The sequence below is a fragment of the Hoplias malabaricus genome, chromosome 17, assembly GCF_029633855.1.
Source record: "Hoplias malabaricus isolate fHopMal1 chromosome 17, fHopMal1.hap1, whole genome shotgun sequence".
NCBI classification, from domain to species: Eukaryota; Metazoa; Chordata; class Actinopteri; order Characiformes; family Erythrinidae; genus Hoplias; species Hoplias malabaricus.
In genome coordinates, this window is record NC_089816.1 from 11248294 (window position 1) to 11275187 (window position 26894).

Consider the following 26894-nt stretch of genomic DNA (forward strand, 5'->3'; position numbering starts at 1 on the left):
TTCGAGTCCCGCTCTGGGTGACTGTCTGTGAGAAGTTTGGTGTGTTCTCCCTGTGTCTGCGTGGGTTTCCTCCGGGTGACTGTCTGTGAGGAGTTTGGTGTGTCCACGTAGTTATCCACTGAGTGCTCCAGTTTCCTCCCACAGTCCAAAAAACACACGTTGGTAGGTGGATTGACGACTCTAAAGTGTCCATAGGTGTGAATTTGTGTTTGTGTGCCGCCCTGTGTAGGACTGGCACCCCCTCTCCAGTGTGTGTGGCCTTTCGCCCAGTGATTCCAGGTAGGCTCCAGACCCACCACGACCCTGAACTGGATAAGTGCTTACAGATAATGAATGAATGAAGTTTTCAAGTGAAAATGACAGCTTATTTCAGATTACAAACAAAAACCCAGATATATTAACATGGTACAACATTTTTACTGGAGAGGGCTTCACAGGGGGTGCTATTCAGTGCTTTCCATTAATGAAAATATTTTTTATTGTTTTACATAATTATACAGTGAACGTTTGTTGTTGTGTGTGAAAATGCTTAACATGTGGAAAGGAGTGAAAGCTATGAAGGTCAACATGTTCATTCATTCATTCATTCATTAGGCGCTAGGAAGGAACAGACTCTGGACAGGGAGCCAGTCCAACACAGGACACCACACATTCAAACATTCACCACACACTCAAACCTATGGATGCCTTTTCATGGTCAATTCTACCAGCATGTGTTGGAGGAAACCAGAGCACCTGAAGTAAACCCACAAAAACACAGGGAGAACACACAGCACACCCACAGTGTCCCGAAGCAGGGATTGAACATCCCTTGTAGCATCCATTGTAGCATCAGTGTAATGCGCAGAGTCAACACATCTGCAAGAAAATATTACTGTAATGCTAAGTGAGAGTGAAGATTAATGAAGATTAATAAACCCCAAGCTTGGTTAAACGTGCTTAGAACTTGAGAAACATATCAGTCATCCAGACCACTGTGGCAGCAAACATTACATGAACATTATAGAACACTTTCTAAAGGAAATAATGGAAATGTATTGATTAATCTTCGCATCTTCAGAACATAACATTTCATGAAGGCCTATCTGACCTCCTGGATCACACTGCAGTCTGTGCTAATTGTGACTGAAGTCAGAACAGGTACAAAACTGTACAAATACTTTCTGCATTATTGTTTATATGAAGCCTGAATCACAGTGTCTCCAGGGCAGAAGGCCTGCACTGGTCTCCATGGCTCTGTTTGGAAGTTTAGGCTCTCTGCTCTTTGTTAATCTTTGCCACTGTTTCCCCAAACATTCCCTGAGTCCGGTCCAACATTTTTCTCCAAGCAGAGCACAGGGACTGCACAAATTAAGCACACACAAGCACAATGCAGACAGTAGCTGAAATGTCAGCACACATTCCTTGCCTCACCTGTCATTTTCAAGGCCAATCTGACTAGTGTGAGTGAGTGGACAAAGCTGCTAATTAAAGTATGAGGCATGAGGCATGGGCTGCAGGAGCAGAAAAGGCAGCATATGACGGGCAGGTGTCAGAGCCGATGGAGCTGGAGGCATAAGACGGACACACGCATGGGTATGGGATGTGAACTCATTTACAAAGATCTTTTTTTCTGAAGAGACAGATGTCGGACTCCCTCCCAGAAATAACAGCACTCACCCAATGTTGGAAAAGAAATTAATAGTAAAGTCATTAACACCACTCATAAACATATCTTCCTACAAAAACGTATATAAATATGATCAGTTAATTCAACATTGTGGCAACATTTCAATAATGTACATAATTTTGTACTTCATACCTTAAACCCAGGCGATGTGGCAAGATAGTTGGACTTTAGTTTGAACTTCATCCTTAAGGGTGGTGACAAGCAACAGAAGAGTATACCTCACCAAATGATACATTCCAAACCAAGTATCAGCTAGTTGTACTTCTTAGTACTAATAACTTTAAAAATATATATATAATAAGTAAAAAACACGTACGGTTCTTCATTTTAAAGACTCAATTAGTCATTTGGCATCTCTTAGCCAATCAGGACAATCTATATTAATGAAAATCTAATCAAATCACAGTTTATTTGTATAGTGCTTTTTCATACTATTACCAAGTCACCTACTATTACTCCATCAAGCACAAACCTCAGAACAATCCTGCAGTGAAAATGCCAAAGGCAGTAAATTAGTAGGCAGAGAGATCAATTTAATTCACCCAGTCCTGATTAACTGGAGGCTGGTGTTGTTTTTATTCCTTCCCTGAAGCTGAAAGGTTTTAGATTAAATTACCTGGAAGGCCACACTTGCAGAACAATTTCAAAACAATTAATAGGCAGACTTAGGTTTGGACTTCTGCTATGCTAATGCATATGTGGTTAGATATAAAATTGCAGATGAAAGTTAAACTCAGTTATCAAATATCTAGTTTCTAAAAGAACAAAATTCTGCTTTGTATTCTTTAAATAGCTGGCGACTGAGTGAGTCTGTGTACATGCTGCTAATTGGGGAGGTTTGTGCTTTTATTCCTTGTTAGCTACATTAGCTTTAGCGCTTTATTGCTAAACTAAAGAGACAGACTTCAGTCACCAAACCTGACTTTTCAGCTTATCTACATCTGTGTAAATCTTTTTGCCTGCTCTGTCTCATTAATAATTTACAAACATGTCTTAGTGTTTAAAGTGGTTGTTGTAGAGGACAAGTAAAGCGAGTCAGAGTTAAAGATTGATTCGTAAAGTGTTTTCCACAACTGTAGGCTAGAACTGGATGAAAAATTGAGCTGATGATAATTGGATTTGTGACATCCTGAGGATATTGGTGTGGAGGGGTGGGGGTCCTGTTGATAGACTCTTTATGGAAGGGCCATCCCAGAGCGCTCTTCTCAAAGACATATCACCACTTACTCCTTTTATGGCCAGGAGAGGTAGAAAGAACATCAGTTAAAGCATGGCAGCTTTAAAGGTGAGGATGAACTGGCTGGAATCAGGAAGTAATGAAGGTCATTGAATTTACCAGTGCATATCAAGCAAAAGACAAAGTGTGTGTATGTGTGTTTTGGTATAATTGTATGGAATCCCATTGAGATCTTTCCATCTACAGCAGGAGTCACGTTGCAGAAATCCTGGCAGCCTGCTGTGGAAAGCTGGAGTGCCTGAGGTATTTTTTTTTGTGTGAATGTGCAGGAGGGATGTGTGTGAACATGGAAGACAGTATCTCTCTCCATCCTGCATTATCATGCAGTACAGACACTGTCTGAAGCTCCGAGTGGCTCCTTCAATCAATGCTGGTGCCATTTAGGATATATTCAACCTTGCCAAGTTCTCACACAATAGCATTATGGACTTGGCTACTTCATGATATATGAGAGTTAAAAATGAAAATGGAAATGCTGTGTAATATGAAACCTGATGGGAAGATGAGCTAGAATACAAATCACTTTCAACTTCTGAAATACATGTTCTCCATTACATGCATGCAATGTCAATCCAATGTGTCCAAAATAGCATAAATTGGTCCATTTCTTAGATAAATGACTCACTTCACTAACAAATCACATACGTGTAGGACACCAGCTGCCAGATTCAAATCCTCTTCATGTTAATCACCCGTTCATTGCTTCCTTTCTTACGCAGCCACAGTTGTCATGGATTTTTCAATTGTTCATTCTCCCATATACTAATATTAGTTTTCTTTAAAAGACTTCATTTAATTACTTACACACATTTAATTTGAGCTTTTTACACTCAAAGCACATTACGTTTACCAAAACATTATTAAATCAACACCAATGTGCCACATCCACCTGGATGATTCAACAACAGCCTATGAGTGCCAGAATTATATATATTTTATCATATCATATCAAACGTATGTACTTCAGTCATTTTATTTATACTAATAGATTTTTAAATTGACCAAATTGAATGTGGTTTGTATCTCCCGATCTCACCTCAGAGTTGGCTGAAAGAAGTATACATTAAAAACATTTTTTAAAAAGGCCTAATCTACCACACTAATTCAATGAGGTGCAGACATTGTTGTCCTCGTGGTGTTACATTCATGACAGGCAATGTCTGCAAAGTGATCAACCTTCAACTAAAAAGACAAAAAAAATGACACAGTAAATTATGAATATCCCTGAGTGGAGCTAAAATTTCCCTTTTGAACTTCACATGTCACAGTGACCCTCTAGCTCAAGTGTCATGTAAGTGTTGACATATAAAGTTTGTTATCACATTTTCAGTGGGGCATTCTATGTAGTCCACAGCCTGAACATGAGCCACAACACACACACACACACACACACCATGCAACACACACTGCTGCTAGAGCAAAGCGCCAGCATGACTGTTGATGACTGACATCATTTACATTCTGGGTCAACACTGAGAGAGAGAGAGAGAGAGAGAGAGAGAGAGAGAGAGAGAGAGAGAGAGAGAGAGAGAGAGAGAGAGAGAGAGAGAGAGAGAGAGAGTGAGAGAGAGAGAGAAAGAGAGAGAGAGAGAGAGAGAGAGAGAGAGAGAGAGAGAGAGACAGAAAGAGAGAGAGAGAGAGAGAGAGAGAGAGAGAGAGAGAGAGAGAGAGAGAGAGAGATTATACACTGAAGCTACACATGGCCAAAGTGTGTATTGTTGTTATGTGCTGAAAGAGAAGGCAGACCTTGAGAGTCCTGCCATGGCAAAAACACACATGTGAGCGTGTACACACACAAACACACACACACACACTTCTACTAGACAAAGCAGTAGCCAGGTGCTACATTTTACAAATAGTTTTAGAACAGAGCATGAAAGCAACTCCATGCTTTATCTAAATAAGAGAAAACTATTAACAATCTGTAAGACAACAGTTTGATGCTGGGATTTGGTTTAAGAAGTAAGTTAGCAGGCTAATCCAAAAACAGTCCCGTAGAATAGGGCTACATCTGTGAAACAGCCAAGATGTTTGTATCGTTGCATCAAACCGGAGCTGTGATGCTAAAATGGCTAACAAACATGGCAGTTATCTCTCTTTGTTTACATTCAGAAGCACAGCGTCTTTTAAAGTGAAACAGCATGTTTGAGGGGAATAAAATGACTGTTGTGAGGTTTAACATCTGTAAGTTTGAAACTCATTAGTTACTTGTGTTGTGTAGCTTTGTAGCATTTTCAGCAATGCAGTTTGTCGTCTCCCGAGTTTAAAGATTTTTCCAGCTTAAGTGATCCGAAACATAAAAGAAAAATTAGTCGGTATTACTCTCCTATGGAACAGGAATAGAGCAATATCCTAATCACAGATTGTGTTTTTCAATGTTTAGATTCTCTCCATAGTGTAAAAAAAAACCCTCCTCATTCCTTTTTACTGCCATGAGCAGAGAGAGGGAGAGAGAAAGCCTAGCATTCCAGACAGAGACTACTTGGTTTTTAATCATTTACAGACACATTAGACTGGTTTCCAAAACAAACAGACTGGAGAGCAGCAAATGGTGAGGAAACATCTTCTGTATTTTATAAAAATTGATTTTTGATTACAATAGTGAACGTTGCTTTTAACTCTGAATTCAATCACTTTCTCATGCATTCCCTCATTCTGTACCTTCTCTGACTCAACATTCACTCACTCACTCAGAAATATACTCACTCATTCACTCACTCAACTGGAACTCACTCCACCTTTCCTCAATAACAAAAATGCACTCAGCAACTCATACATTAATTCCCTCAAAATTCATTAAGCATTTACTCATTCAGACATTTACTAATTCACGCAGCATTTACTCACTCAGACGTTCGTTCATTCATTTACTCAACATCTATTTCCACCTCACATTTAACCACACATTTCACAAGGGGGCACTAGTCAATGTACCACATTGTAAACACTTAAACACAGTGTGGCCTTGTTAAACTGAAGCAGTTCACTTCCGTTACAGTAATGAATTATTATTATTATTTTAATATTTCTCTCGGATATCTAATTAAACATTATCTGCTTATATTGGCCTGACACTGATGCTTGGTCTTTTGGTCTCTATTTCTTTCCAGTTACATTAGCCTTACAGGTCCAGTGCATATATCAAGAAGAAACACGTATCAGTTGAGGGACTACAGTTCAAGTAAAGGGTGAGAATGCATAAATAATTTTTTCATTCCAAATCATTGCTTTAAATGATCTAGCTTAGTGAGAGCCTTGCTTTATAGCCCCAGAATAAAATGACACTAAAGGCAGAATCCTGTGTGTGATTTATTCAGTGTACTGTGACTTGCGTGGGATGGGCAGGTTTTATATCTCTCCAGCATGAGATTGAGCGACTGATAAGATTGACTGCATGTATGAGAAAGGTCAGTGATCCATACTGCATGAGGGTCAGCAGGGTCACAAGTCATGCCTTTTCTTTTATTTGTGTGGCTCACTGAATCTCCCCTCCAGCCCAAACATAATCACACCACACAAGCACACACACTGTGAGTGGAGTGTGACAGTGTGTGAAGGGTGGATGGGGAAACACACACAAACTGAAGGGGCTGAGTTACTGATCGGTTTAACAGCTCCTTAATTTTCTCAGCAAGTGCCAAATGGGTCAAATAAGGTCAGTTAATCAATAAGTCCTGCAAATTATCCACTTGCTAAAAAAATTGTTTTTACATGCTATTACTGTCCAAAAATATGTTTTCATATTCCTGCACCATTTGAACACACCAGCTCTCCTTTCTTTTGTATGAGAATTTAGTTATGGATTAAGTAAAATTCCCAAAAATATTACTGGGCAACTTTCACCAATAACTTCCCAAGAATTTTATAAAATTTGACTTTGGGAATGGTCATAAGAAAAGGTTTATATCAGGCTCAAGGCATGTTCTTAAACCAAAGAATTGTTCACAGCTGTTTGGCATTTTGCGTAATTTTTCACAAAAATGTCTTTGTAATAATAAGAAAGTATATGAAGCAATTGTGTTGTTACTTTAGCTGCTAGGTCTTGACTATTAGCTGCTATGATCCCTTTTATAACCAATAGAAAATGACATTAAATCATAAATTGTCAGAAGCCTTCAGTTTATTTTGACTTATTAAGTGGCTATATATTTTTGCATGCTGTGGATATAGGCTTTGATTCAGTGCAACAGTGGCAGATAGGGGCAGATAGGGATTAGGTTTAAAAATGTTGCTGTATTCCTTTAAGCTAAGGCTAGGATTAAGCTGTGGCTGCTATTCTTGCATGGCAGCCCCAGCAGATGATCTCCTTATGACTGTGCCTCACAGGACTTCCTTAGAAGCAGCAGCAGCAGCGGCGGCAGGGAAACTCACTAGAGCGGGACTAACACGTCCTACTGGCTAGTGAATACAGATGGGCATTCTCAGTGTCCAGACCTGCACCCAAAACGGACAGTAAATTCAGTCCAACACAGATCTCAAAAGTCCTAAAAAAACCCTCACTGCACAGCTGATACCCACAGTGCACACATGCATGTTCCCTAATATACTCAAAACAAACACACTTTCATACACACACACACCTGCCTCAAGAGCAAAGAGGGCATTAGGCTTGTTTGCCCTCTCTCTAAGAATCATTGTATAATATATGCTATTAGTGGGGAGGTAAACCATATCTAATTACCTCAGTGTGTAACCCTGGCTTTGCAATGGCCATTAAAAAAATAGGGGAGGCATGATTCACTGTTATGTGATCCACTGTCCTTCCCACAGGGGTGTGTAGGTCTGTGTGTGTTGTGGGGGTATGAGGGTTAGGCAAGAAAAAAAAAAAAACAGCTACAAACAGCTGCATTTTCTGACAGCTCCAGTAGGGGGAGCTGTGCACGGAAACGAGGCCCTGCTGCTGAGAGGCTATTTTTAGACCATTGAATAGAAAAATGTATTTATAGAGCATTGGGCTCTGGCACTGTGAGGGAGCAGGAGCTGCAGGGGGAGTCAATGCATCAAATCACTGCTGACAAGCAGCTCTTAGCTGAGGGAGGAGACACTGACAAACGCAACATACACACACACAGATACACACCCATCCACAGAGACACATTCACACAGCACGCTGCACGAAAGATACAGCCATCATCAGCAGCGCAGTGACATTCACACGGTCTCTGAGGAATAGCGCTGCTTGAGCTAAATGCAGCTTCAAACCAACACTGCTGCATTCCAAAATAAACCCCTAATCACAGAGAAATACAGCCCCTCGCTTGCGTCACACTTCTATAACACTAGGAATCATTGTGCCATGGGTGCAACAGGAAAGAGGAAATATGCAGGAAAAAAATAAACTGAGGACACAACTAATCCTAATGTGTGGCAACCACTTAGCAACGCACATGCAAGGGCTAATGGCCACAACTTTAAAGTGCTGTATCTGGTTTCAATCCAATACACTTTCTATAAAACGTAAAGCTTCCTTCCCGTTCGCTAACTCTACACAACCCTGGCTCAGCTAATAGGAAATATACAACATGGTTCAGACATAAAAACACAACACTACTCCAGCCAATCAGCAACACTGACTCTATGTTCAACACAGGATGGGAAAAGGGGAGGAGCTTACAGGCAAGTTCAACTTAAAGCATGAACAAGTTACTGTCGCTCTAGCCTTTACATTAACATGAGGTGGAACGGACTCAGTTTCACAGAGCTGAAAGGATGTAATGATGAGGTACAGTGGAGTTGGAGCATGGCAGCCACGATAGCAGCTAGTTATGTTCAATATGCGATGGCTGAAATCTTGGTTAAACCAACCTTAAGAGTGGCAGTGCTAATCATATTTGGGCGTAGCATAGTTGGCCTTGAGCAAGCTGTGCTTGTTTTGCTGTGAGACAAGTCTTTGTCAAGTCTGGTACACTGCTTCCTTATTATAGGTAAATCATTACGTTGTTTCTTTACCTCATTAACTTGTAGCCACTACTTTATTATCTTGATCCCATGGTTTACTAAGTCAGAATCACCCATTAGCTGCCCACTCCAGCTGGGACCATTTATTTGTTTTATAAAGAGGGATGTCACCAACAGGGATCCACACACAAGTGTTCAGGAACTAGTTAAACATTTGCAGCTGTTCACCAGTTGCTGATTGTGTGATTTCTAATGAAAAGCATTGACAATAAAAAAGAAACACTCTGGACTGGCCACAGACCATAACATAGTCACAAAGGAACGGCCTCAGGTAAACTCCATATAAAAGCCCTAGAATTTAAAATGTATTATGGAAATTATTTTCTTCAGACTCAGAATACATATTATAGCCATGTTTCATTGTGTGTGTGTTTATGCAGCAACAAAGAAAGAAAAAAAAACATGCATTTTGGTAAATCTGACATTTTTAATACAAGTCACCAGTATAACCTCATATTCCTATAATCAGTACACACATCAGTGCAGAGACCTGGCAAGGTAAAATAAATAAAATAAATAATCAGTCACTCCAGTATCAGAAGATAGCTTCACCAGGGAACAGCAGGCAAGTGATTGCTTCTCACTGGAGCCCTCTAAGGCGATTGTGAGAGAGTCCAGAGAATAATATAGCCTACCATTCTGTTTTCTGGGATTAAGTTCAATACTGACTGAGGTAATGCTCTGGCCAAATGCTTGTAGCGCCACACTGCTCTGTGCACATCAAAAGCAATCTCTCACAACCCTGTGTGGAATAAAATGTCTAGGGCTATTAACCTACTGAGTACATACTGGGAGTGATGAGTGGACAGAACAGATTTTGGCTAGTGATGCCAGAGGATGCTCTGCAGGTGGTGCTTTGCTGCCCCTGGTGGTGAGCTTTTGTAACAGCAGGGAGGCTCTTTTTCACCATGCAGTACACACACTGCAGCAAAACAAATGCCATCTCTGCATATAACACAGTACTGGATGCAGTTAAAAAATAAAGCTAATGTTTAACCCTCAATTCAGAACATCTATCGTCAGTATTAACAGCTGTGGTCTACAGAGAAATAAATAGCTGATCAGCAAGGTAACATTTGTTTTGTAACAACAACAACAACGGAACAGTAAAAATACCAAAAGCACCAGACATCAACTTCATGCCACCACGCTAGGAACTTCATGTTAGGCCTGCATTCAGTAGAACAGGGTGTTGGTTATTCTTCAAGAGCGCTTTAAACAATATTTACATTTCAAGCAGCATTCACTTCTGAACGTGAAGCATATAACAGTGGAATTATATTCTCTGGCATAATGGAGCAGAGATCATCCAATATCTACTCATGACTTTGTTAACGTGCACATGGCTAAATGCCATCAAATCCTCACAGAAAATATTCTAAAATAGTCTAAAGCCTTCACGGCCGAGTAGAATCTGTGCAAACAATGGGATCACACTCACTGTTAGTACCCAGCAGTTAAAAGGAAATCATGGATGAGTAGGTGTCCACTAAATTTAGGCCATATACCACAAGTGTGTATTATTACAGTGTCATGCCATTAAAAAAAAAAAGTCTCATTTCTGCAGTAGTTTTTACAGAAGCAGTTTCCTAAAACAATAAATTAATTCATTAAAAAAATAATAATAAATAAATAAAGCCTCCTCCCGTGCTGGTGATCATCTCTCCTTCTGCACAGGAGTCAGAGCTGTGTTCAGAGCAGAAGAGCTGACTCATGCCCTGAAATCCATATTCAATGGTCAGCTGACAGATTGTGAGCTCTTCTGCATCCCAGGGCAGGGCAGGGCAAGGAGCCTGAGGTCTGTCCATCACACCACAGAACCCAGCCACGCTCCATCACATAAGAAAGAACAGCCTGATCCACACAAACAGAGACGGCTTTCTGAAAACCCTTTTTAAAATCACAGCCAGCACCCACTCCATCAGCTCCACCAGGCTCATTTCCACCTGTTAGTGCGGTGTTCTCTGTAGCAGCTCTAAACAAAGCTGAGGCTGGACCAGTCTGAACCAGCTCTTCATGCCAAGGCCCAAGCACCACTCCAGCTCATACGCCAGTCAGTAGAATCATCGCCCACTCCCACGCTTGTGGAGAGCCCTCCGGTAAGAGTACTCATGGAGATCTCAGTGTGTGAATATATGTGTGTTTGGAAAGCAGGAAAACACACAGGTTTAGCAGCAGCAGCAGCAGTTTCCATGGTGACAGTCCAAGGGCACAGACGCTAATGGTAAGGAAGGGTGGGCGAGGCGACCATAGAGGGTAAAATGGCCAGGTAGTTGGAGGGCACGTAGCCCCTCTGTCCTCTGGCTTCCACCAGACTCCATTCGGAGTTCCCCCGCTTATCGTGCGGCTCCACCACACGCACAGGTTCACCCGCACAAAGAGAGATCTCATGACTGCTGCGAGCTGTGAAATCATACCCAGCGAAGACCTGGAGAGGGAGAACGATGAAGATCAGTGTTAATCAAAAATACAAAGCCTGGGACTAGGGGTGTAACAATACACATTGTACCAGTTTTAACTCTGTACAACTGGGTTGTGTCTCAATACAATACACTTTTTGATACAATGATGAGTGCCTGAATTTATGCCTTGTGTTCATATGGTAATGTTAATATGTTATCATCTTGTGGACTAGAAGTTTGATGCTCATATTTTTTGAGTTAACAAAACTTCTAATTCTCAACACAAGATTTAAAACAAGGTGTTAATTATTTTGTGTTTTCTTAACAGTCAATTCTATCCCACACACACTGGCTCAAATAAAATTTCCATTTGAATTTTATATTATTTTATTTATTTAGTTAGTTATTTTTAATATTGCCGTCACAGCTCTAGGGTCCTGGAACCCTGCTCCGAGTGACTGTCTGTGAGGAGTTGGTAGTTGGATTGGAGACTCAAAAGCGTCCCTAGGTGTGAGTGTGTGAGTGAATGTTTGAGTGTGTGTTGTCCTGTGAAGGACTGGCACCCGCTCCAGGGTGTGTTCCTGCCTTGTGCCCAGTGATTCCGGGTAGGCTCTGGACCACAGTCTGGTTATATAAAAACAATGAGTTTGAGGCTGACCTGTACTTTCTCCACAAACATTATCTGAACAATAAAAAAAAAATCTGCTTGGCAAGAGGCAAACCGCATCTCCAGCAGAAATATAACAGATAATACCTTTAAAACCTGTTTAAAACTTCACTATGATGTGCCAACAAAGCTACTTTGCAATGGATTTAAGAGAGAGCAGGCCATAGCAAGATGGGTTATGGAGCTTCATAGTTCATGTTGGTTCTGACACTGAATGGCTTCTGTAAATATGGACAGAAATAATACAGATAATACGAGCAGCAACAGTCAGTTTCTCTCATTGCTAAATTTATTTTTGTCAAAATTACGTTCAACAGAGTTTACGTAGCCTTTACTAGGCTTTGTATTACCAGGAACCAGGAAGACTGACTGAGCAAATGCTCTCTGTTTATAAGAAAACAAAAACCTGTTAATGAGGTGGAACAGAATGTTCAGTTGATGCTGGAGTAAGTGCACTCAAGAGTGCTTTGGCCTACCTGCCCTATTCTAGTTTACCAATAAGTGAACCTTTTAGACGTTATAAAATATGGTTGAAATGGAGAGTGTCCTTGGCCAAGGTGGAGACAAGGATATGTCAATAATTATGGTTTTAAGAGAGGTTCTTTAACTGAGGACTGAAGATTTCATTCTGAACAAGGACCAAGCACTCCCCCATGTGGATGACACCAAGTATAGCACTGGTTGGATTTCACTGCCAAAGACGAAAACACTGCCAAGGATATTTTTTTTTTAGCTTGAATCTGGTGCCAAATTACAAGCCCCCCTACCCGAGCTCATAAAGGTGAAGGATGCAATGCATCTGTGAGACTGGATGTGTTCTTCTGTACAGAAAAGGTCCTGCATTAGTGCAATGATTAATGACCCCAAAAGGTCATGTGCAAAAATTGTCACACTTACTATAACACGGCCTATATATCTCTCACTGGAAAATTAGCTCGGCATTGGTGTTCCCACCAGTACAAGCTGGACAAATAATATGCCACCATTTTGACAGACACAAATGAATAATTCAGTGAGTGTGGGTAGCAGTGCAAAATTGTAATATAACATGGCTGACAAGGCAGGGGCTGCTCGTTTCTATTTTCATTATATTAGTGTTCTTACAGATCACTGCCACACATTTGTCTTTGCTTAAACGTGTGTGTGATTAATTGATGCTCTGGAGGCGGCATAGCACCACAATCAATCTTTTCATCAGGCCATCTATCTGACAGTCACACCAGACCAAATAACAGGCTTTTACAACCTGCCACTCAAACTCCAAGCACTGCTTCTGCAATTTACCTGGAAGCAGGGAAGGCCCATGGAAATCACAGACTGCGTTCCAGGCGTGTAAGAGTGTCTCCTGGTTCCTGGTCCCACTGAGGGTATCGTCAGATGTGGAGAAGGGGGAGGTGGCTCTGTAGCCACCTGGTGGTAGCGAGTCAGCTTGGAGGCGGGAACATAGCCTCTAGGACCTAAAAACGAATTCACATTAGAAGGTGTAAATCTCAGACCTCTCAGAGATTCACTCAATGCATTACATTTTCTCAATTTTTTTTTCGTGTAAGATTCAGGATTATTATGAAAAAGAAATTAAATACACATTGCTTGAGGCTTTTTTTTGGGTGGAATTTTCATTTGAAAATCACCTTATTATTAAATATTTTAGAAATTAATATGCATCTTAGCATTTCAAATATTTGTAAAATGACCCCCATCAACAACCACTTGACATTGCATCTTTATTTAAAAAAACAATGGCATAATTGTTGTTAAAATAAAAAATGAAAACTATAAAAATGGACCAAAATTCTTTAAAATTCCTTGTGGAAGGACATAAAAGGAACAAATGGGGGGGAAATTCTGTGCATTTGTGAATTCATTTAGGGATTTGGAGTACCTACCAAACACCCTTTCCACCCTGGGAGGAAAATGAGCCATTGTTGCTCCCCTTGATTTTGCTCCCAGTCTGATGTAATAAGAGGAATAATTAGAATCGTCCCACCCTGTCATATCTTTCTCCAATGACATCACTGGGCTTTGTCACAGCGCAAGGCAGGGTGAAACCGTGTATATAATTTAAAAATAAATAATAAAAATAATTTAGGAGGGCTTTAGGGGATTTAAGAGAACCAGAGAATGGATGCAAAAAGCTGTGTGTCTTGCTTCTTGCTGCTGTTCAGTTGTGGCTATGGCAAGCTGTGTGTAGCTCTTTACCATTTAAAGGGACAGGTGCTGAAACGGGTCATTCTGAAAAAAGTTGTTTATGCAGCGCTGGTGTGGTATTTGTTTGATCCGTGTGGTTTTTTGACTAAAGAGTCTCACAGGCATTTAATAAGACAATAAAGAACTGTTATCTTGTGGAAATCGGGTTTGTCACATTTAAGGCTGGACTGATGATGGATTGTTCCCTCATTACCCAATCTTGTATTTTCTGTTTATCAGCCCAGTGCTGATAATCACTATCAGCCTCGTGCCATCTTTATCTACACTCAGAATGCATGTTGTGTCACACTGAATTTGTGTATACACGGGTATGACAGAAAATGGTCAGTAGATGTCCCTGTTGGCATCGTAAAGGCTTTACAAACTCATTATTACTAATAAATCGTTTTATTGCCACAAACACCGCCAGACCGCTAAACTTTTACATTGTAAAATTACTAGATTTTTTTAATCATAATCAGGGAACTCTACATCTGCAATTTTTCTATAAATAATAAGAAGAAATAAAATGATGATATGGCAAAACAGAAACAGTGATGTGCTACAGGGAGTCTGGGAGGAAATGTTTATGGCTCGTGCTGATCCAGAAAAGCATATAAACACATTATATAATGCAACACAAAAACAATGGGGAACCATGGAGTGCTTCAAACAATCGCCATTATTCTCTCTCCTGTGGGTCACAAGGGGATCATATGTCCATCTGATATGCAGCATCAAAAACAGACATACCAAACAAAAAAATGTCAGGGTGACAATTATCAAATATTGTGATGGTGAAAACACTGGTTTTATTATAACTGTTACTTCAGAACAGTGGCATTGTGGGAATGAGGAAGTCCGGCTGTTCACATGTAACAGCCCAGAATAGTAAGAGTTTGGTTGCTCTCTTCAGTGTTATAGAGGAAAAAACTGTGATATTGAGGAAGTAATATTTCAAGAGATGATTGTGCTAAAACAACATATGACCTCTAAAGAATGGAATGGTATGTTTTTTCTTATCAAATGAAATGCGATGAATAGATCAGAAGGAAATTTTCGTTTTCACCCGCATGTAATATCAATATAGGATAAATACGGCATGCGACACAACTGCGGTCATAATGCCCACCGATTGTGCCTTAAGTTATACCTCCTGCATCCACCAGCCAGCGGCGGCGGTCCCCTCGTGTGTCCATCTGGCTAATCACAGCTACAATGTCGCCTTTGTTCAGGGTGAGGTCCAGGTCACGAGTGGCCACCACTGGACCGGTCAGCTGGTAGATCTTTTCCGGGCTGTACTTGTTGTTCAGAGCTTTTAGACACTTCTCAGACACAGCACTGAGGGCCTGACAGAACAGACACATTAAATCAGGATATTTTAGACACAGGCTGTAAGTTATGGCCTTATGGCAATCACGTCAAAGCCCAGACATAAGTAATCATTTTACATGTGAATAATAACAAGTGTCAAATCTACTTACTCGGTCAAAATAAGGGATTATTATAATCATAGTGTACTTCTGTGGACCTCAGAACAATCAGCTCCAGACGCTCTGTCACTCTGTGTTAAAAGTATGACTAGGCAAGACGCATCTTACTGTACATTCTAATGATTGTTTGTGACACTAAACAGGTTCTGCCAGGCTGAATCAGGCCATGACTGCACACAACAAAATATTCAGAATTCCATCAAATAACAACAAGATGTCACACTATTCAAGTAGTTCAATATTTGAATTGTTGATCATTGGCCCCAGCTGTGAGGGCATAGATCACACAGAAGGTCTGTAAACAAACATTCATCCAAAATAATAAGCACCAGACCCAGATATGAAGTTAATAACCATCTTTTGTGCCCCAAATTAAATCACGCAAGACTTTGTACTGTATCATCCAAGCATGGCCCTTGTTTTTGATCAATGGCTTTCCTATGAAGACATCAGTTTAAATATGTCAGTAATAGCAGCAGACACAAGGGATTGATTAGAACTTGTGCTCAGATATTGCTGAACCAGTCAGACGAAACTCATCTGTCAGAATCTGCCTGTTCAACATTCTCATCAGCTGAAGTAATGGCCATATGACCATCATGAGGAACCTCAGACAGTTAAGTAATGGCTTTTACAAAACACGAGGCTCACCAATATGAATTATGACAACAGTTTCACTGCCACTTACTCTGTCAAAACAAAATGTAAGGCTAATAACTGTATGCATTGAAAAAAAGAAGACTTTGTTAACATTCTTACAGCACAAAGTGCGGCCCTATGCTTCTTATACTTCTTTCATTTTTAAAGTGATGCTACATATTAAGCACAGCTGTTCGCGTCCGTCTGCAATTCACTCTGCATAGTCAGAAATGTTTTGGCTTGGATAGCAGTATCCTTAATGTGAGGACTCATTCAAACCACATGACATACGTGTGTGCTAAATTAAGGTGACTGCCTGCACCGAGTTTCCTTTCCACTATTGCTCAAGCTCCACAACTTGAGGGTGGACAAGCTGTTGCCTAAAAACTTGTCTCCACCCAGCAGTGGACAAAGGCCCGGCTCTGTGTTATGACAAACCTGCACAATGGGAGCGTTGAGCTCGTCCTGAATGCTCTGGCACAGCGCGTCCAGCTTCCTGGCTCCCTCTAGCACTGAGCCCTCTGCCCACTCACAGAATGCACTGCTGTCTAGATAGCTGTGTGGGAGCTGCAGACACAGAGAAGAACATAAACAACATCTGTATAAAACAACTAAATTCAGTTCCACCATTCCATGGCAAATGCCTGTTAGCTGCTGTGTATAAAATTCCAAAGCATTAAGTAGTCAACAAATACCTATTTTTTTTTTAAACCAGGCTATTAAATTTGCTTGTATGTCATCATTACCTGAAACAAAGACGGCTTGTTTCACCAACAGCTGATTATGAGAATAAGTCCTAGTTGCTAATAAATGAGATAACAATAAGACTGCAGCCACACTCCAGTCTTGGAAGGCCAGAGTCTAGCACAGCTATGATTCCCAACAACGAGTAGGTATTATTTAAATGATGAAATATTTGCAGCACTGCAGTGATCACAGTGGTGGTGGTGTTAGCGTGTGCTGCTCTGGTACAAGTGGAGTAAGACACAGCAGTGCTGCTGGAGTTTTAAAAAAGCTGCTCAGTGGTGGTCCTGTCGGGGTATTGACCAAAAAGGACTTACAAAGTATGCAACAGGTGGACTACAGTCTGTAAGTATACAACTTCAAAGTGTACTTTAATGTAAGAGACGTGATGGAATGAGCAATGAGTCTATAAAGAAGGTGGTCGTTTTAATGTTATGGCTCATCCGTAAATGTGGACGGAGCAACTAACAATTTAGGAAACTTTAACTATCCCACACTTCCTCCTGTCCACCGACCTGATGAGTGAAGCTGGTGGCAAGCTGCTCCATGTCTGTAGCCAGGTCTCTCTGCAAACAACTGAAGGCACCCAGTGTCGCCCAAAGCAGCTGCAGGGTTTTACTGTTGAACTGAGGCAGCTCGGTCAGCAGCAGCGTGTTGATGGTTTTGTAGGTGTTAGCCACGGCCTGTTCATCGTAGCTCAAGTTGCTCTTCTCCTCGATCATCTCAAAGTCCAGCAGCTTGTCTTGCCGTTTGCGGATTAAGTTGCGTGGACCAGTCATTAGCTCCCGTAGAGAGCACAAAGGTTTAAAAACCAATGTCTTCAGTCGGGCTTCCTGCAGAATGACAGCAGAGTAGGAGTTAACACAAACACAGTTAGGTAACTGTTTCAAGCCCTTATGGGATGTGCCAAAAAGGGAATATTAGCCAACATGTTTCATGTACATATTTGACAATGCATATATAGAACTGAATGTCATTAGTATTATTGGTTTGAAACATCTGTGAAATCTAGACGTGTCCACCACAAGTATTTCTCATTAACGTTAATCTGTGATCTATTTGCATTTCTAAAACTAATGTTATGCAACCGAAGACAAAATAATGCCAACAGTGGGTATGTGCCATTATATGTTTTATTATTATGTCTTTAATGGGCAAAAGAGCCTTTGTGACACTTTTTGAGGATAAGTTAATTCATTCATTATCTGTAAGCACTGATCCAGTTCAGGGTCGCAGTGGGTCCAGAGCCTACCTGGAATCATTGGGCGCAAGGCGGGAATACATCCTGGAGGGGGCTGTGAGGATAAGTGCTGGTCTGAACCAGTAAATTAACAGCATGTTCCAAAACAATTAATTTAATATGCCACACAAGCACAAGGAAAAAGATACACTCGCATTCTCAAAACTGCTTTATGTAATCTACTTACAAATGTAGGATATATCCATTGTCTGAGTGCAACAGTGATTTCCTTCGAAAACAAGGCAGACTTCTCTCCTTCAAGATCCAAGTCAGCCTCCTCTGGCCTGCAGTTGAGGAACCGCTGCAACAAAAACACAAGATTACAGCCCAGGACACATACACATGTTGTGCACAGCTGTGACCTGAGCTTTAACGCTGCATTTTCCAGATCAGTCTGTCCTGGGGTAAATGCAGCAGCTGAAATAGCAATGGAAACTGACCAAGAAAACAAACAACTTAATATATCACTTCACTTTCAATTTATGTTAATTGTAGCCCAGATGATTAAATGCTTTATTTTTCGAACCTGAAGGTGGCTAAGGTAAGCCTCCATGTTGTCATGCAGCTCTATGATGCCCTTTTCCAGAACGTAGAAAAAGCCAACCAAGGCATCAAACTCGTCATCTTTTAGCTACAATCAGAAAGATACAAAAAGTATATTAAGGCCATTGTAAATATAAAATAGCAGTATTTAGACAATTTGTCTTAAGGGTCAGTGAGTCATAAAAGCAAACACTCTCAAAAACAAACATAAAACAGTAAGTATTACTAAATCTCACATATCTCAATCATCCATGCAAGCCTTACACATTCTAAGTTTGTTTGATTCAGAAAATATAAATGTTAATATGTACACACAAAAACAGAAGTGTGAATGTACTTTAGTACTGTGCATACCCCGAACACTCTTCATTTATTTAAAGGAACATTACGTAAAATTTTACCTTAAAAATACAGCCTTCATTGTGATATCTCACTGACCTGTAATAGGGAGAACAGAGCCTCTGCTGTTACTATTTTGTGCTCAGCACTGCAGAAACTGCACTATTCAACTTGGAGGAGGGTAGGAAACTGCCACCCTTCCATCCCATTTTCACTGATTTCAGTACACTACTGTAAGAATGAATTGGACTAAAAGAATGAATGTTGCTTTAATCTTCATATAATCAATGTATAATTAACAGAAAATGAAACAGATGTGTCTGTATAGAAACAATATTTTGCATATATTCCTGAATTTGACATACAGACCTTTCCAAAACACCCTGGTATTTCTCCAAGATCTTAGAATTTCAGACATTGGTTTCTTATCTGCTTGTAAATATCAAAGTAATGCATTCTTACACTTTTACTTTCCATTTCCTTATTTGAACGAGTTACCTAAACTGCTTAAAGTAATTGCCAAAATGATGCCAAAACCTTATGGACATTTTGGCCAGAAATAAATGAAGAGTGATCTCTGACTTTCCCACAGTACAGTATATTTAACAGTATACTAAATAACCTTAGATCATTTGTGAAGCGTATTATATTTGACTACACAAAGAAGGTGTTACAAAATATGTAAACTGTTCCCTGTTTAAAGATTAAGTGACTTTTCCGGATGTAATTGAAGTTTATGACCGAGCACTTCAGTAAACAGTGCCCTACCTTTGGTACTATTCCAGTCTCGTGTTTTATGTATTGGCTCAGCCTTGCTGTCTTCTTGGCAATGCTGTGGCCACTCAGTCGGTTGATCTTGTCTTTGATTGTCAAGTTTTCTGTTTTCTTATACTTGTCAGCTTAAAAACGAGAGAGGGAAAGTTTTTTTTAAAAATCAATAGTATTTAAAGATCATTCTTCTCTGTGAATGCTTTCTATTAACTACAAAGTCAATAGGTGCCATTAGGTGGTTACGTAAGCAAACTGCTTTTGCACTAATTAAGTTCTTTAAAATCAGCCCATGTCCTCACCCACTTCACGGAAGCGCTTATACTCATTGATTCTGCAGTTGAGCTGAACAGCAGTGTGGGCAGTCTGTTCAAGCAGGGCATAGGAAGGGTGCTGGACATCTGTGTGCTTCTGAATGGTTTGTAGTAGCAAGGGGTAGCGGGCAATTCTCTGTACCGGCATTACCAGAAAGAAACTCAGAGTGGAAGCATTCACCTCTGGCCTGAAGAAAGAAAGCGAGAGAGCAATTATATTGAGTTGAGGTGTCACCTTTTTACCCGTGAAGAACAAAATGGCTCCTATTTATATTATACTGTAAATTTTACAATGTACAACTGTAAAATTATACTGTACATTTTTTAAACAACTGACCTTTCAGCTCACATCCCTGGTCATATGAAGTCATGCTACAATTATTCATTTAAATCCCTGATACCACGTTTCTCTCAAATATACCAGTGACAAAGTTCAACAGAAAACAGTCAGTGATCTAAAGCAGTAAATTCAGTTGTTTTATTTTGCCACTGGTGCACAAATGATTTGTGGTGGTTATTGTGCTTCTACTGTTGTTCAGATGTCTTTTCTGTGGTATGTTTTTTCCAGTTTTATGCTGGGAGTTATTATATCACTTAAAATTTACAGTGAACAATAGTTAAGAATCTGAAGTTGTCAATTTTGTCAAAATGTTGATGCATCACTCAATTATTTAGCAACTTCTGCAGCCTTCTGACGCACAGTCTCTGGAATCTTGTTCTTCTACTTTGTCTTTCATGCCATACACGTAAGCAAATACTTTCAATTGTCACCTGTTTAGCATGCTGATCATTACACTGCAGAATGACAGAAGTGTATCTTTCCCTTTCACAAAGTCCATAAGAGCGACTGGAAAAAACACAGCAGGACTCCAAGAAAGAGCTGCAAGCTGAAGATCTAAGGAGTAACTCACGCAGACGACTTGATTACGTGCACCATTTCTGTCCACAGGGGCTCATTCTGTTTGTAGCTGTTCTCTATTGCTGTGATGTTATTGTAGTTGGCCAGGTACTCCTTATATGCCATCTCTATGTCTCGAGACAAATTCAGAAAGGAATTACCTTGGGGGAAGAAAAACAGCATTCTTTACTGTACTGGCATCAGCAAACTCATGTTTTCTGCAAGTCCTTCAAGCTAATGTGAATATATAAACTTTACTCAGAATCTAAGTTAGTCTGCAACTCTGTAAACAGGCATAAAATTAGCTTGCTCTAAATTTAAAAAGGAACAATTCTTTCCAAATATGATCAAATCAACTTCCATTTCGACCCACATGCTTAATTAAGAGCAGTCTTGAAATATGCAGGCGTGTCTAGAGGCTAAAAATAAACTAAGCCTCCTGTCAGTTTACCTTTTCCCTACAAACAAAACTACAAAAGGCACTGATGTTAGTCACATGTGGAGGGATTGCCACATCATTACTGAGCAGTATTATGAGCGTGGCCAGCTACACTCATTTCAGTACATTCATTTAGGGTGGTTCAGACAGCCGAGTTATGCTAGGTGTGACAATGCTCTAGATCAGAATATGCTCGAAAGAATTTGAACCTGAAAATCCAGTTTGTCCTAAAACATTTACAGACTATTTCCAGGTATCTGTAATCTCAACTCTACAAGTGTTCTCCTTCACAGAAAGCATGCTGTACCCGTCATTCCAGTTCAGCATTTAACACTCACAGAGGATTTCCAGATATTTAGGATCACTGGGCTTTATCTGTGTTTGGTCTATAAGGCTCAGGAGCCGGCCGGACACGTCCATCACCTCGTCTATGTGCTGAAACATCCCATTCAGATTCACCAGAGGAGGCTAAAAGACATGAAAATGTTTATTTTGTGACACATGACCACTTCAGTTTTCATTAAATCAATAATCTGATTCTAAGAACAGCATAAATACAAAGTAAAATAACGTCTGCTTGCCAACCTGCATTTTCTGAAGGTTGCCACGGATAGTAACCGTGCAGATCTGCAGATGTTTTAAATAGTTCTTCTCTGTCTCCAACATCTCCTGAATTGCCATGAGCTGCCTTTGAGCTGCCCTTTCTCTGGCTGCTGCCTGCTCAGCCACAACCTTCTTTCTCTCAGCTTCTTCCTCCTCTTCGTCTGCCTCATCATCTATTTCCATTTCTTCCACCATCTCCACAACTGTTCTAGGACCTCTGACCTGCCCTGCCACTTCTCTGACCTCCTTGATGAGTTCCTCTAGTCTTTCCTGTGCTCTCGGGCTCTCTGCTGTAGATCCATTCATCCTGGGGTCTCGATCCATACTAGGGCTACTGAGTTCAGGACAGAAGCAGAAATCTGGTGTTAGATTATGTGAACTTTAGTGACCAAAGAAACACAGCTCAGAGACAACAGCAGACAGTTCACAGCACAGCAAGAATGAAAGAGATAAAGGGAAGAAGGAGTTAAGCACAAAAACATATCGCATTGTTGCTGTCACAGCAGGAATGTGTAGCCCTGAACTTTTAACTTCACACAAATAGGAAAATAAGTTCTTGACTTTAGTGTTAATATCTCAAGGATGTATTATAGACATTTTTAAAAGTATAGAAATAAACAGCATTTTTAAATCTTTGTTAAAGCCAAATTCATAAAATACAATAAAGAAAAAAATAGTATTTCACGGTGTGAACTTGGCAGAAATCCTGGCACACACTAAGGAAATAAAAAGCAATTATGATATAAATAATTAGAAGAGGAAACACTCCAGTAAACAATGTCTATTATAAATTTGAGTGTCTCTTAGAAGAAAAGTAGGAAGAAAATGCTATTAAATAAAGTGAATGCCTCTGAGGGATTAGAGTCCGTCTGTATTGTTCCCTTGATGTCCCCTGGGGCAGAACACCATGGACTCATAGCGGGGGGGTCTTCTGAGACTCCAATAGATGCCAAATGTCAATCACTGTCCAAAGCTAATCCTAAACCTAAAAAAATTGTCATTTATCAAATACTTGTGACAAGACAATAAAGAACTGAGGTTAGAAAAAAAAATAAATAAAAACTTTGTCTCAATATTTTCAGTTTCATGTGTCTACTCAGCTGTGAGAACCATTGCTGCAACAGACAGCTTTTCACCAAAGAAAATCTCTTGGACCTCCTACAGGGGCAAACTAGCCGCATGCATACGACCAGGAAAAAGCTCTGGGTCAGCATGTTTCACAGTCCCATTCTAAGCTTGGTTTAAAGTGGTGCAGTGCAGCACACAACCCCGGTGGGCTAACCGAGCAGAAAACAATAAGTTAACAACAGTACTGATCACACAAAAGATCAATTCAAGTGAATCATTACCTTTAGCAGCTGAGATAAATCAAAGCTTGGTCTCTTGGCACAGAGGGAGCAGGGAGAGAGCGGTGCACTCCTGAGGAAAAGCCTGGCATTTAAACACACTCACTCAGACTGGGGTAACTTTCTCCACTGAGTCAGACTGCAGGGGCCTTGTGTGGCATGGGTGTGCGACTGGAGGGGGGGATGGGTGGGTCAGTGGAGAAGTGTATTGGGGGAAGGAGGGGCAGCATGGAATAGGATAAAGCCTGTGGACACACTCACACTGTTGAATAGACCAACTGACTGCAGCAACCAGTAAAAGGAAGCAACGCCTTCTGAGGAAGCACACAATTTGCTGTGGTCTAAACAGGATGCATACATGCATGTTGCCACAAATCAATCAACAAACCCACCCTGCATTGCTCACACTAGCAACAGATACATGGTTATATAGCTTCAGAAGGCTTCACAGAGGAGTCCAACCTTATATACCACTGACAAGATAGATATATCTTCTGTATATCCCACCCAGACACTTTGTTTACATACTGAATCGAAACATTATTTGGGGAAAACGGGGAAAGAATTGAGCATTTTCCATGGTATGACAACTCCAAAAGAGAGTCCTAAATGAGTTCTGAAATCATCAAACCGATGCTTTTAGACAAAATGAACAGATCCTCTTGACAGACTGTTAACCTACACTGCCATAAACCGTTACGAAACCATACAATCTAATGCTCTGAGCCACATTAAGAAAATTTAAACTTCAGAGCACCCCCTAAGGCCAAGAATATTCTAACATTATCTACTTACAGGCAACAAACTATAAAACACACAAAGGTAACTACAGTTAGAGGCTATGCTAAAAGACAATCAATGTTTGCAGGAAGAGGACTTGCTTTAGGCTGTTTACATGTGGCTGGATTTTACCCATTTGTCCAGCACACAGATTTGTAATTTCATTTTATTCTTATACGACACATGTGCCTCCTGTTGACTGCATCAAATTGTTTACTAACAATATATATATTTTTACACAATTAGGTGAAAATGATAGGTTTTTAAACCTACTTGCCAAGGAGTTTTAGAGTTCAACTTCTAAAGTCATCAAGGGTTTGAACTGCACTTTTCTTCTTTAAGGTCATAAAACATAAAAAGCTGCATCGACAAAATCTTGAAGATGAGCACAGTATTAAGAAATATGAATGTACTGATCTTACAGACAGTAAAAAGGCAGTTAAGGTTAATATGTTCTTACAGATATTAACTTCCAAAGCTCACACCTGGAATTTAAACCAACTTGAAAACTACAGGACTATTAAAGACAAGAAAAAAAGAAACAGACACTCTTAAAATAGCATTCATTATTTTACATGCTAGTTATTTAGAATAGTGGGGTAATACCACCCTAAGGCCTCAGGCCGTGTTGAAACTGAAAGTATGGTCTGGGGAGAACCTTCTTAGCTAGATATCTTGATGTACAATATAAAAAAGAGTTTTTGGGGGAGGAGTATGGTTCCTCTTAGAAATATTCAACTTGGGTTTAAATTATCAAGCTAACTGAGAGAACCAGTTTTGTGTACCCCTTTTGACACTTCCAGTTTCAATCTGAACCCTGTCTGAGCCTGAAATCAAGACTGAGACCATAGTTTGTACAGATGGGGATATACATCTGAGATCTACAGGTATGATTACCACAGGAATAACATTTCTATTAATGGAACGACATTCAGGAAAACTGAATTTAGGAAAGAGAAACCAAACTGCCATTTGCCCCCTCTCCACACTCACCTAAACCTTATATTCCTGACGTAAACCGAAGAAAGAAGGCCACCTCAGTCTCACAGCCAAGTTCACAAACACTCACGGAGACATCCTTGCACCTCGGTCCTGTATGAGACATCAGACTCCAGGCATTTTAACCGTCGCTATGACTTCAGCAGTAAACCAGGAGACAGCGTTTGTCGAGCATACATACCGATCCTCTGCCGTGCCCACAGCGCCATATTCCTCAAACTCACATCCACCTGCCCGCACAGAGTCACTCAGTCCGCAGGGGGAGGAGAAAAACGCGAGAAACGTCTCAAAAAACTGGCCTCGTATAGAGAGCCTGCTCTGATCTGCCTCCTCACAGAGATTTGCTCTCTGTCAAGTATGCGCACCTCACTGCGGTGGTTCCTTCGCCACATTCATAACCATGAAATGGTATGATTCTGAAATGTAAATTTAAAACAATATTAAACTTTGAGACGAGCTGTTGCTTTTCAGCCCAAAGCAGTGTCAAAATAAAAGACAATTTATCTTTGCGGTGTCCTTAGCCATACGTCGACAAAATAAGATTAACTTTAAGCTGTGAGAAACAGCGACATCGTGCGGCGGTTTGTGTTAGAGCTCCGTCGCCATGCCATTGACTGAAGGTAATTTTTTCTCTTTTCCCCTGGATTTTACTTGGTCTGTAACTCACATACACCTACTCAGTAAACTGGCACGGCTCGCTAACATGTGGATTCAGATTAATCACTCATCAGATAAAATCAAGGAAAAGAGGGCGATTCCATAACTCAAAAGCAATTTAGACATGAGTCTATTTTTCATATATCACCAAACATAAAACATTAGAACATTTAAAACATGCGTTAACAAAGTTCAGGGATACTATCTTCTTTTAAGCAAGGTTTATTTACCCTAAAAAAAGGTTTATGGTTCCTTAAGGTTTTGTCTCTTCAGCATACAATTATCTAGCAAACTCACAGCATTAATTAGCATAACGTTAATGGCCTTCTGGAACATTCCTACAGAGCTTCTTTGGTGTCATCTCTTCAAAATAAATGAAGCTGTGGGAACAAGAAATCTAACTGACATTAAATATTCGCAAGCATTATTTAGTCATTCTCATGTAGTAGATCCGGAGCCCTGTTGGTGACATTAACTTAAAATAAATAATAACTAAATGACAATACGAATGAATGACTTGTTCACGTTTAGGAAATGCTTTACAAGGGGGTGTTATGTAGCGCTGTCATATACATCATATACTAGGGTCACCAGACGTCCTCTTTTTTAGACTTAAAAAAATGTCCGGTCGGAATTTCACAAACGTTTTGTTTTTCTAGAGCTTACATAGAACTTCGAGAAGTGTTTCGTTCACAAACCAGTCCCCCCCTCCCCTACTCCGTTTGGTTCGCTTGAGTGAGAAGGGGGCGTGGTGAAGTAGCCTAAAATTTTCTGATTGGACGATCTGACAGTAGCGCTACCGTTATTGGTCGATAGCCTTCTCTGTAAACATTTAATTGGTCAGCCTGCCCCCCCCCCCCCCCATTAAACTTGGACGCACGTCCCTTTGGACTGCATGTCCCTTTGACTTAATTGTCTATTGGTTTTCTTGACAACATACGCGCACGATGTATGGGGGGAGAAGGTGTAGTG

At 40.4% G+C, this 26894-nt stretch overlaps 1 protein-coding gene across 4 annotated transcripts; it reads right to left on the reverse strand.

The window, feature by feature from the left end:
* Positions 1-9282: 9282 nt before the first annotated feature.
* Positions 9283-26621, reverse strand: arhgef37 (Rho guanine nucleotide exchange factor (GEF) 37). 4 transcript variants are annotated; one of them, XM_066649125.1, is made up of 16 exons: positions 26589-26621; positions 26220-26302; positions 25447-25681; positions 25260-25358; positions 22123-22474; positions 21876-22005; positions 21112-21259; positions 20189-20388; positions 19887-20017; positions 18763-18867; positions 18424-18537; positions 17512-17829; positions 16691-16819; positions 15274-15469; positions 13218-13390; positions 9283-11292 (listed from the first exon to the last, which is right to left on the reverse strand). In XM_066649125.1, exons 5-16 carry the CDS (start codon positions 22462-22464, stop codon positions 11083-11085), a joined length of 2196 nt encoding a protein of 731 aa, XP_066505222.1. In that variant the 5' UTR covers positions 22465-22474; positions 25260-25358; positions 25447-25681; positions 26220-26302; positions 26589-26621; the 3' UTR covers positions 9283-11082. The 4 variants fall into 4 exon arrangements, with proteins under 4 accessions (XP_066505222.1, XP_066505224.1, XP_066505221.1 ...); XM_066649127.1 differs by lacking the exons at positions 26220-26302; positions 26589-26621 and having other exon boundaries at positions 22123-22471; positions 25447-25770; XM_066649124.1 differs by lacking the exons at positions 26220-26302; positions 26589-26621 and having other exon boundaries at positions 25447-25770.
* Between the last annotated feature and the right edge of the window lie 273 nt (positions 26622-26894).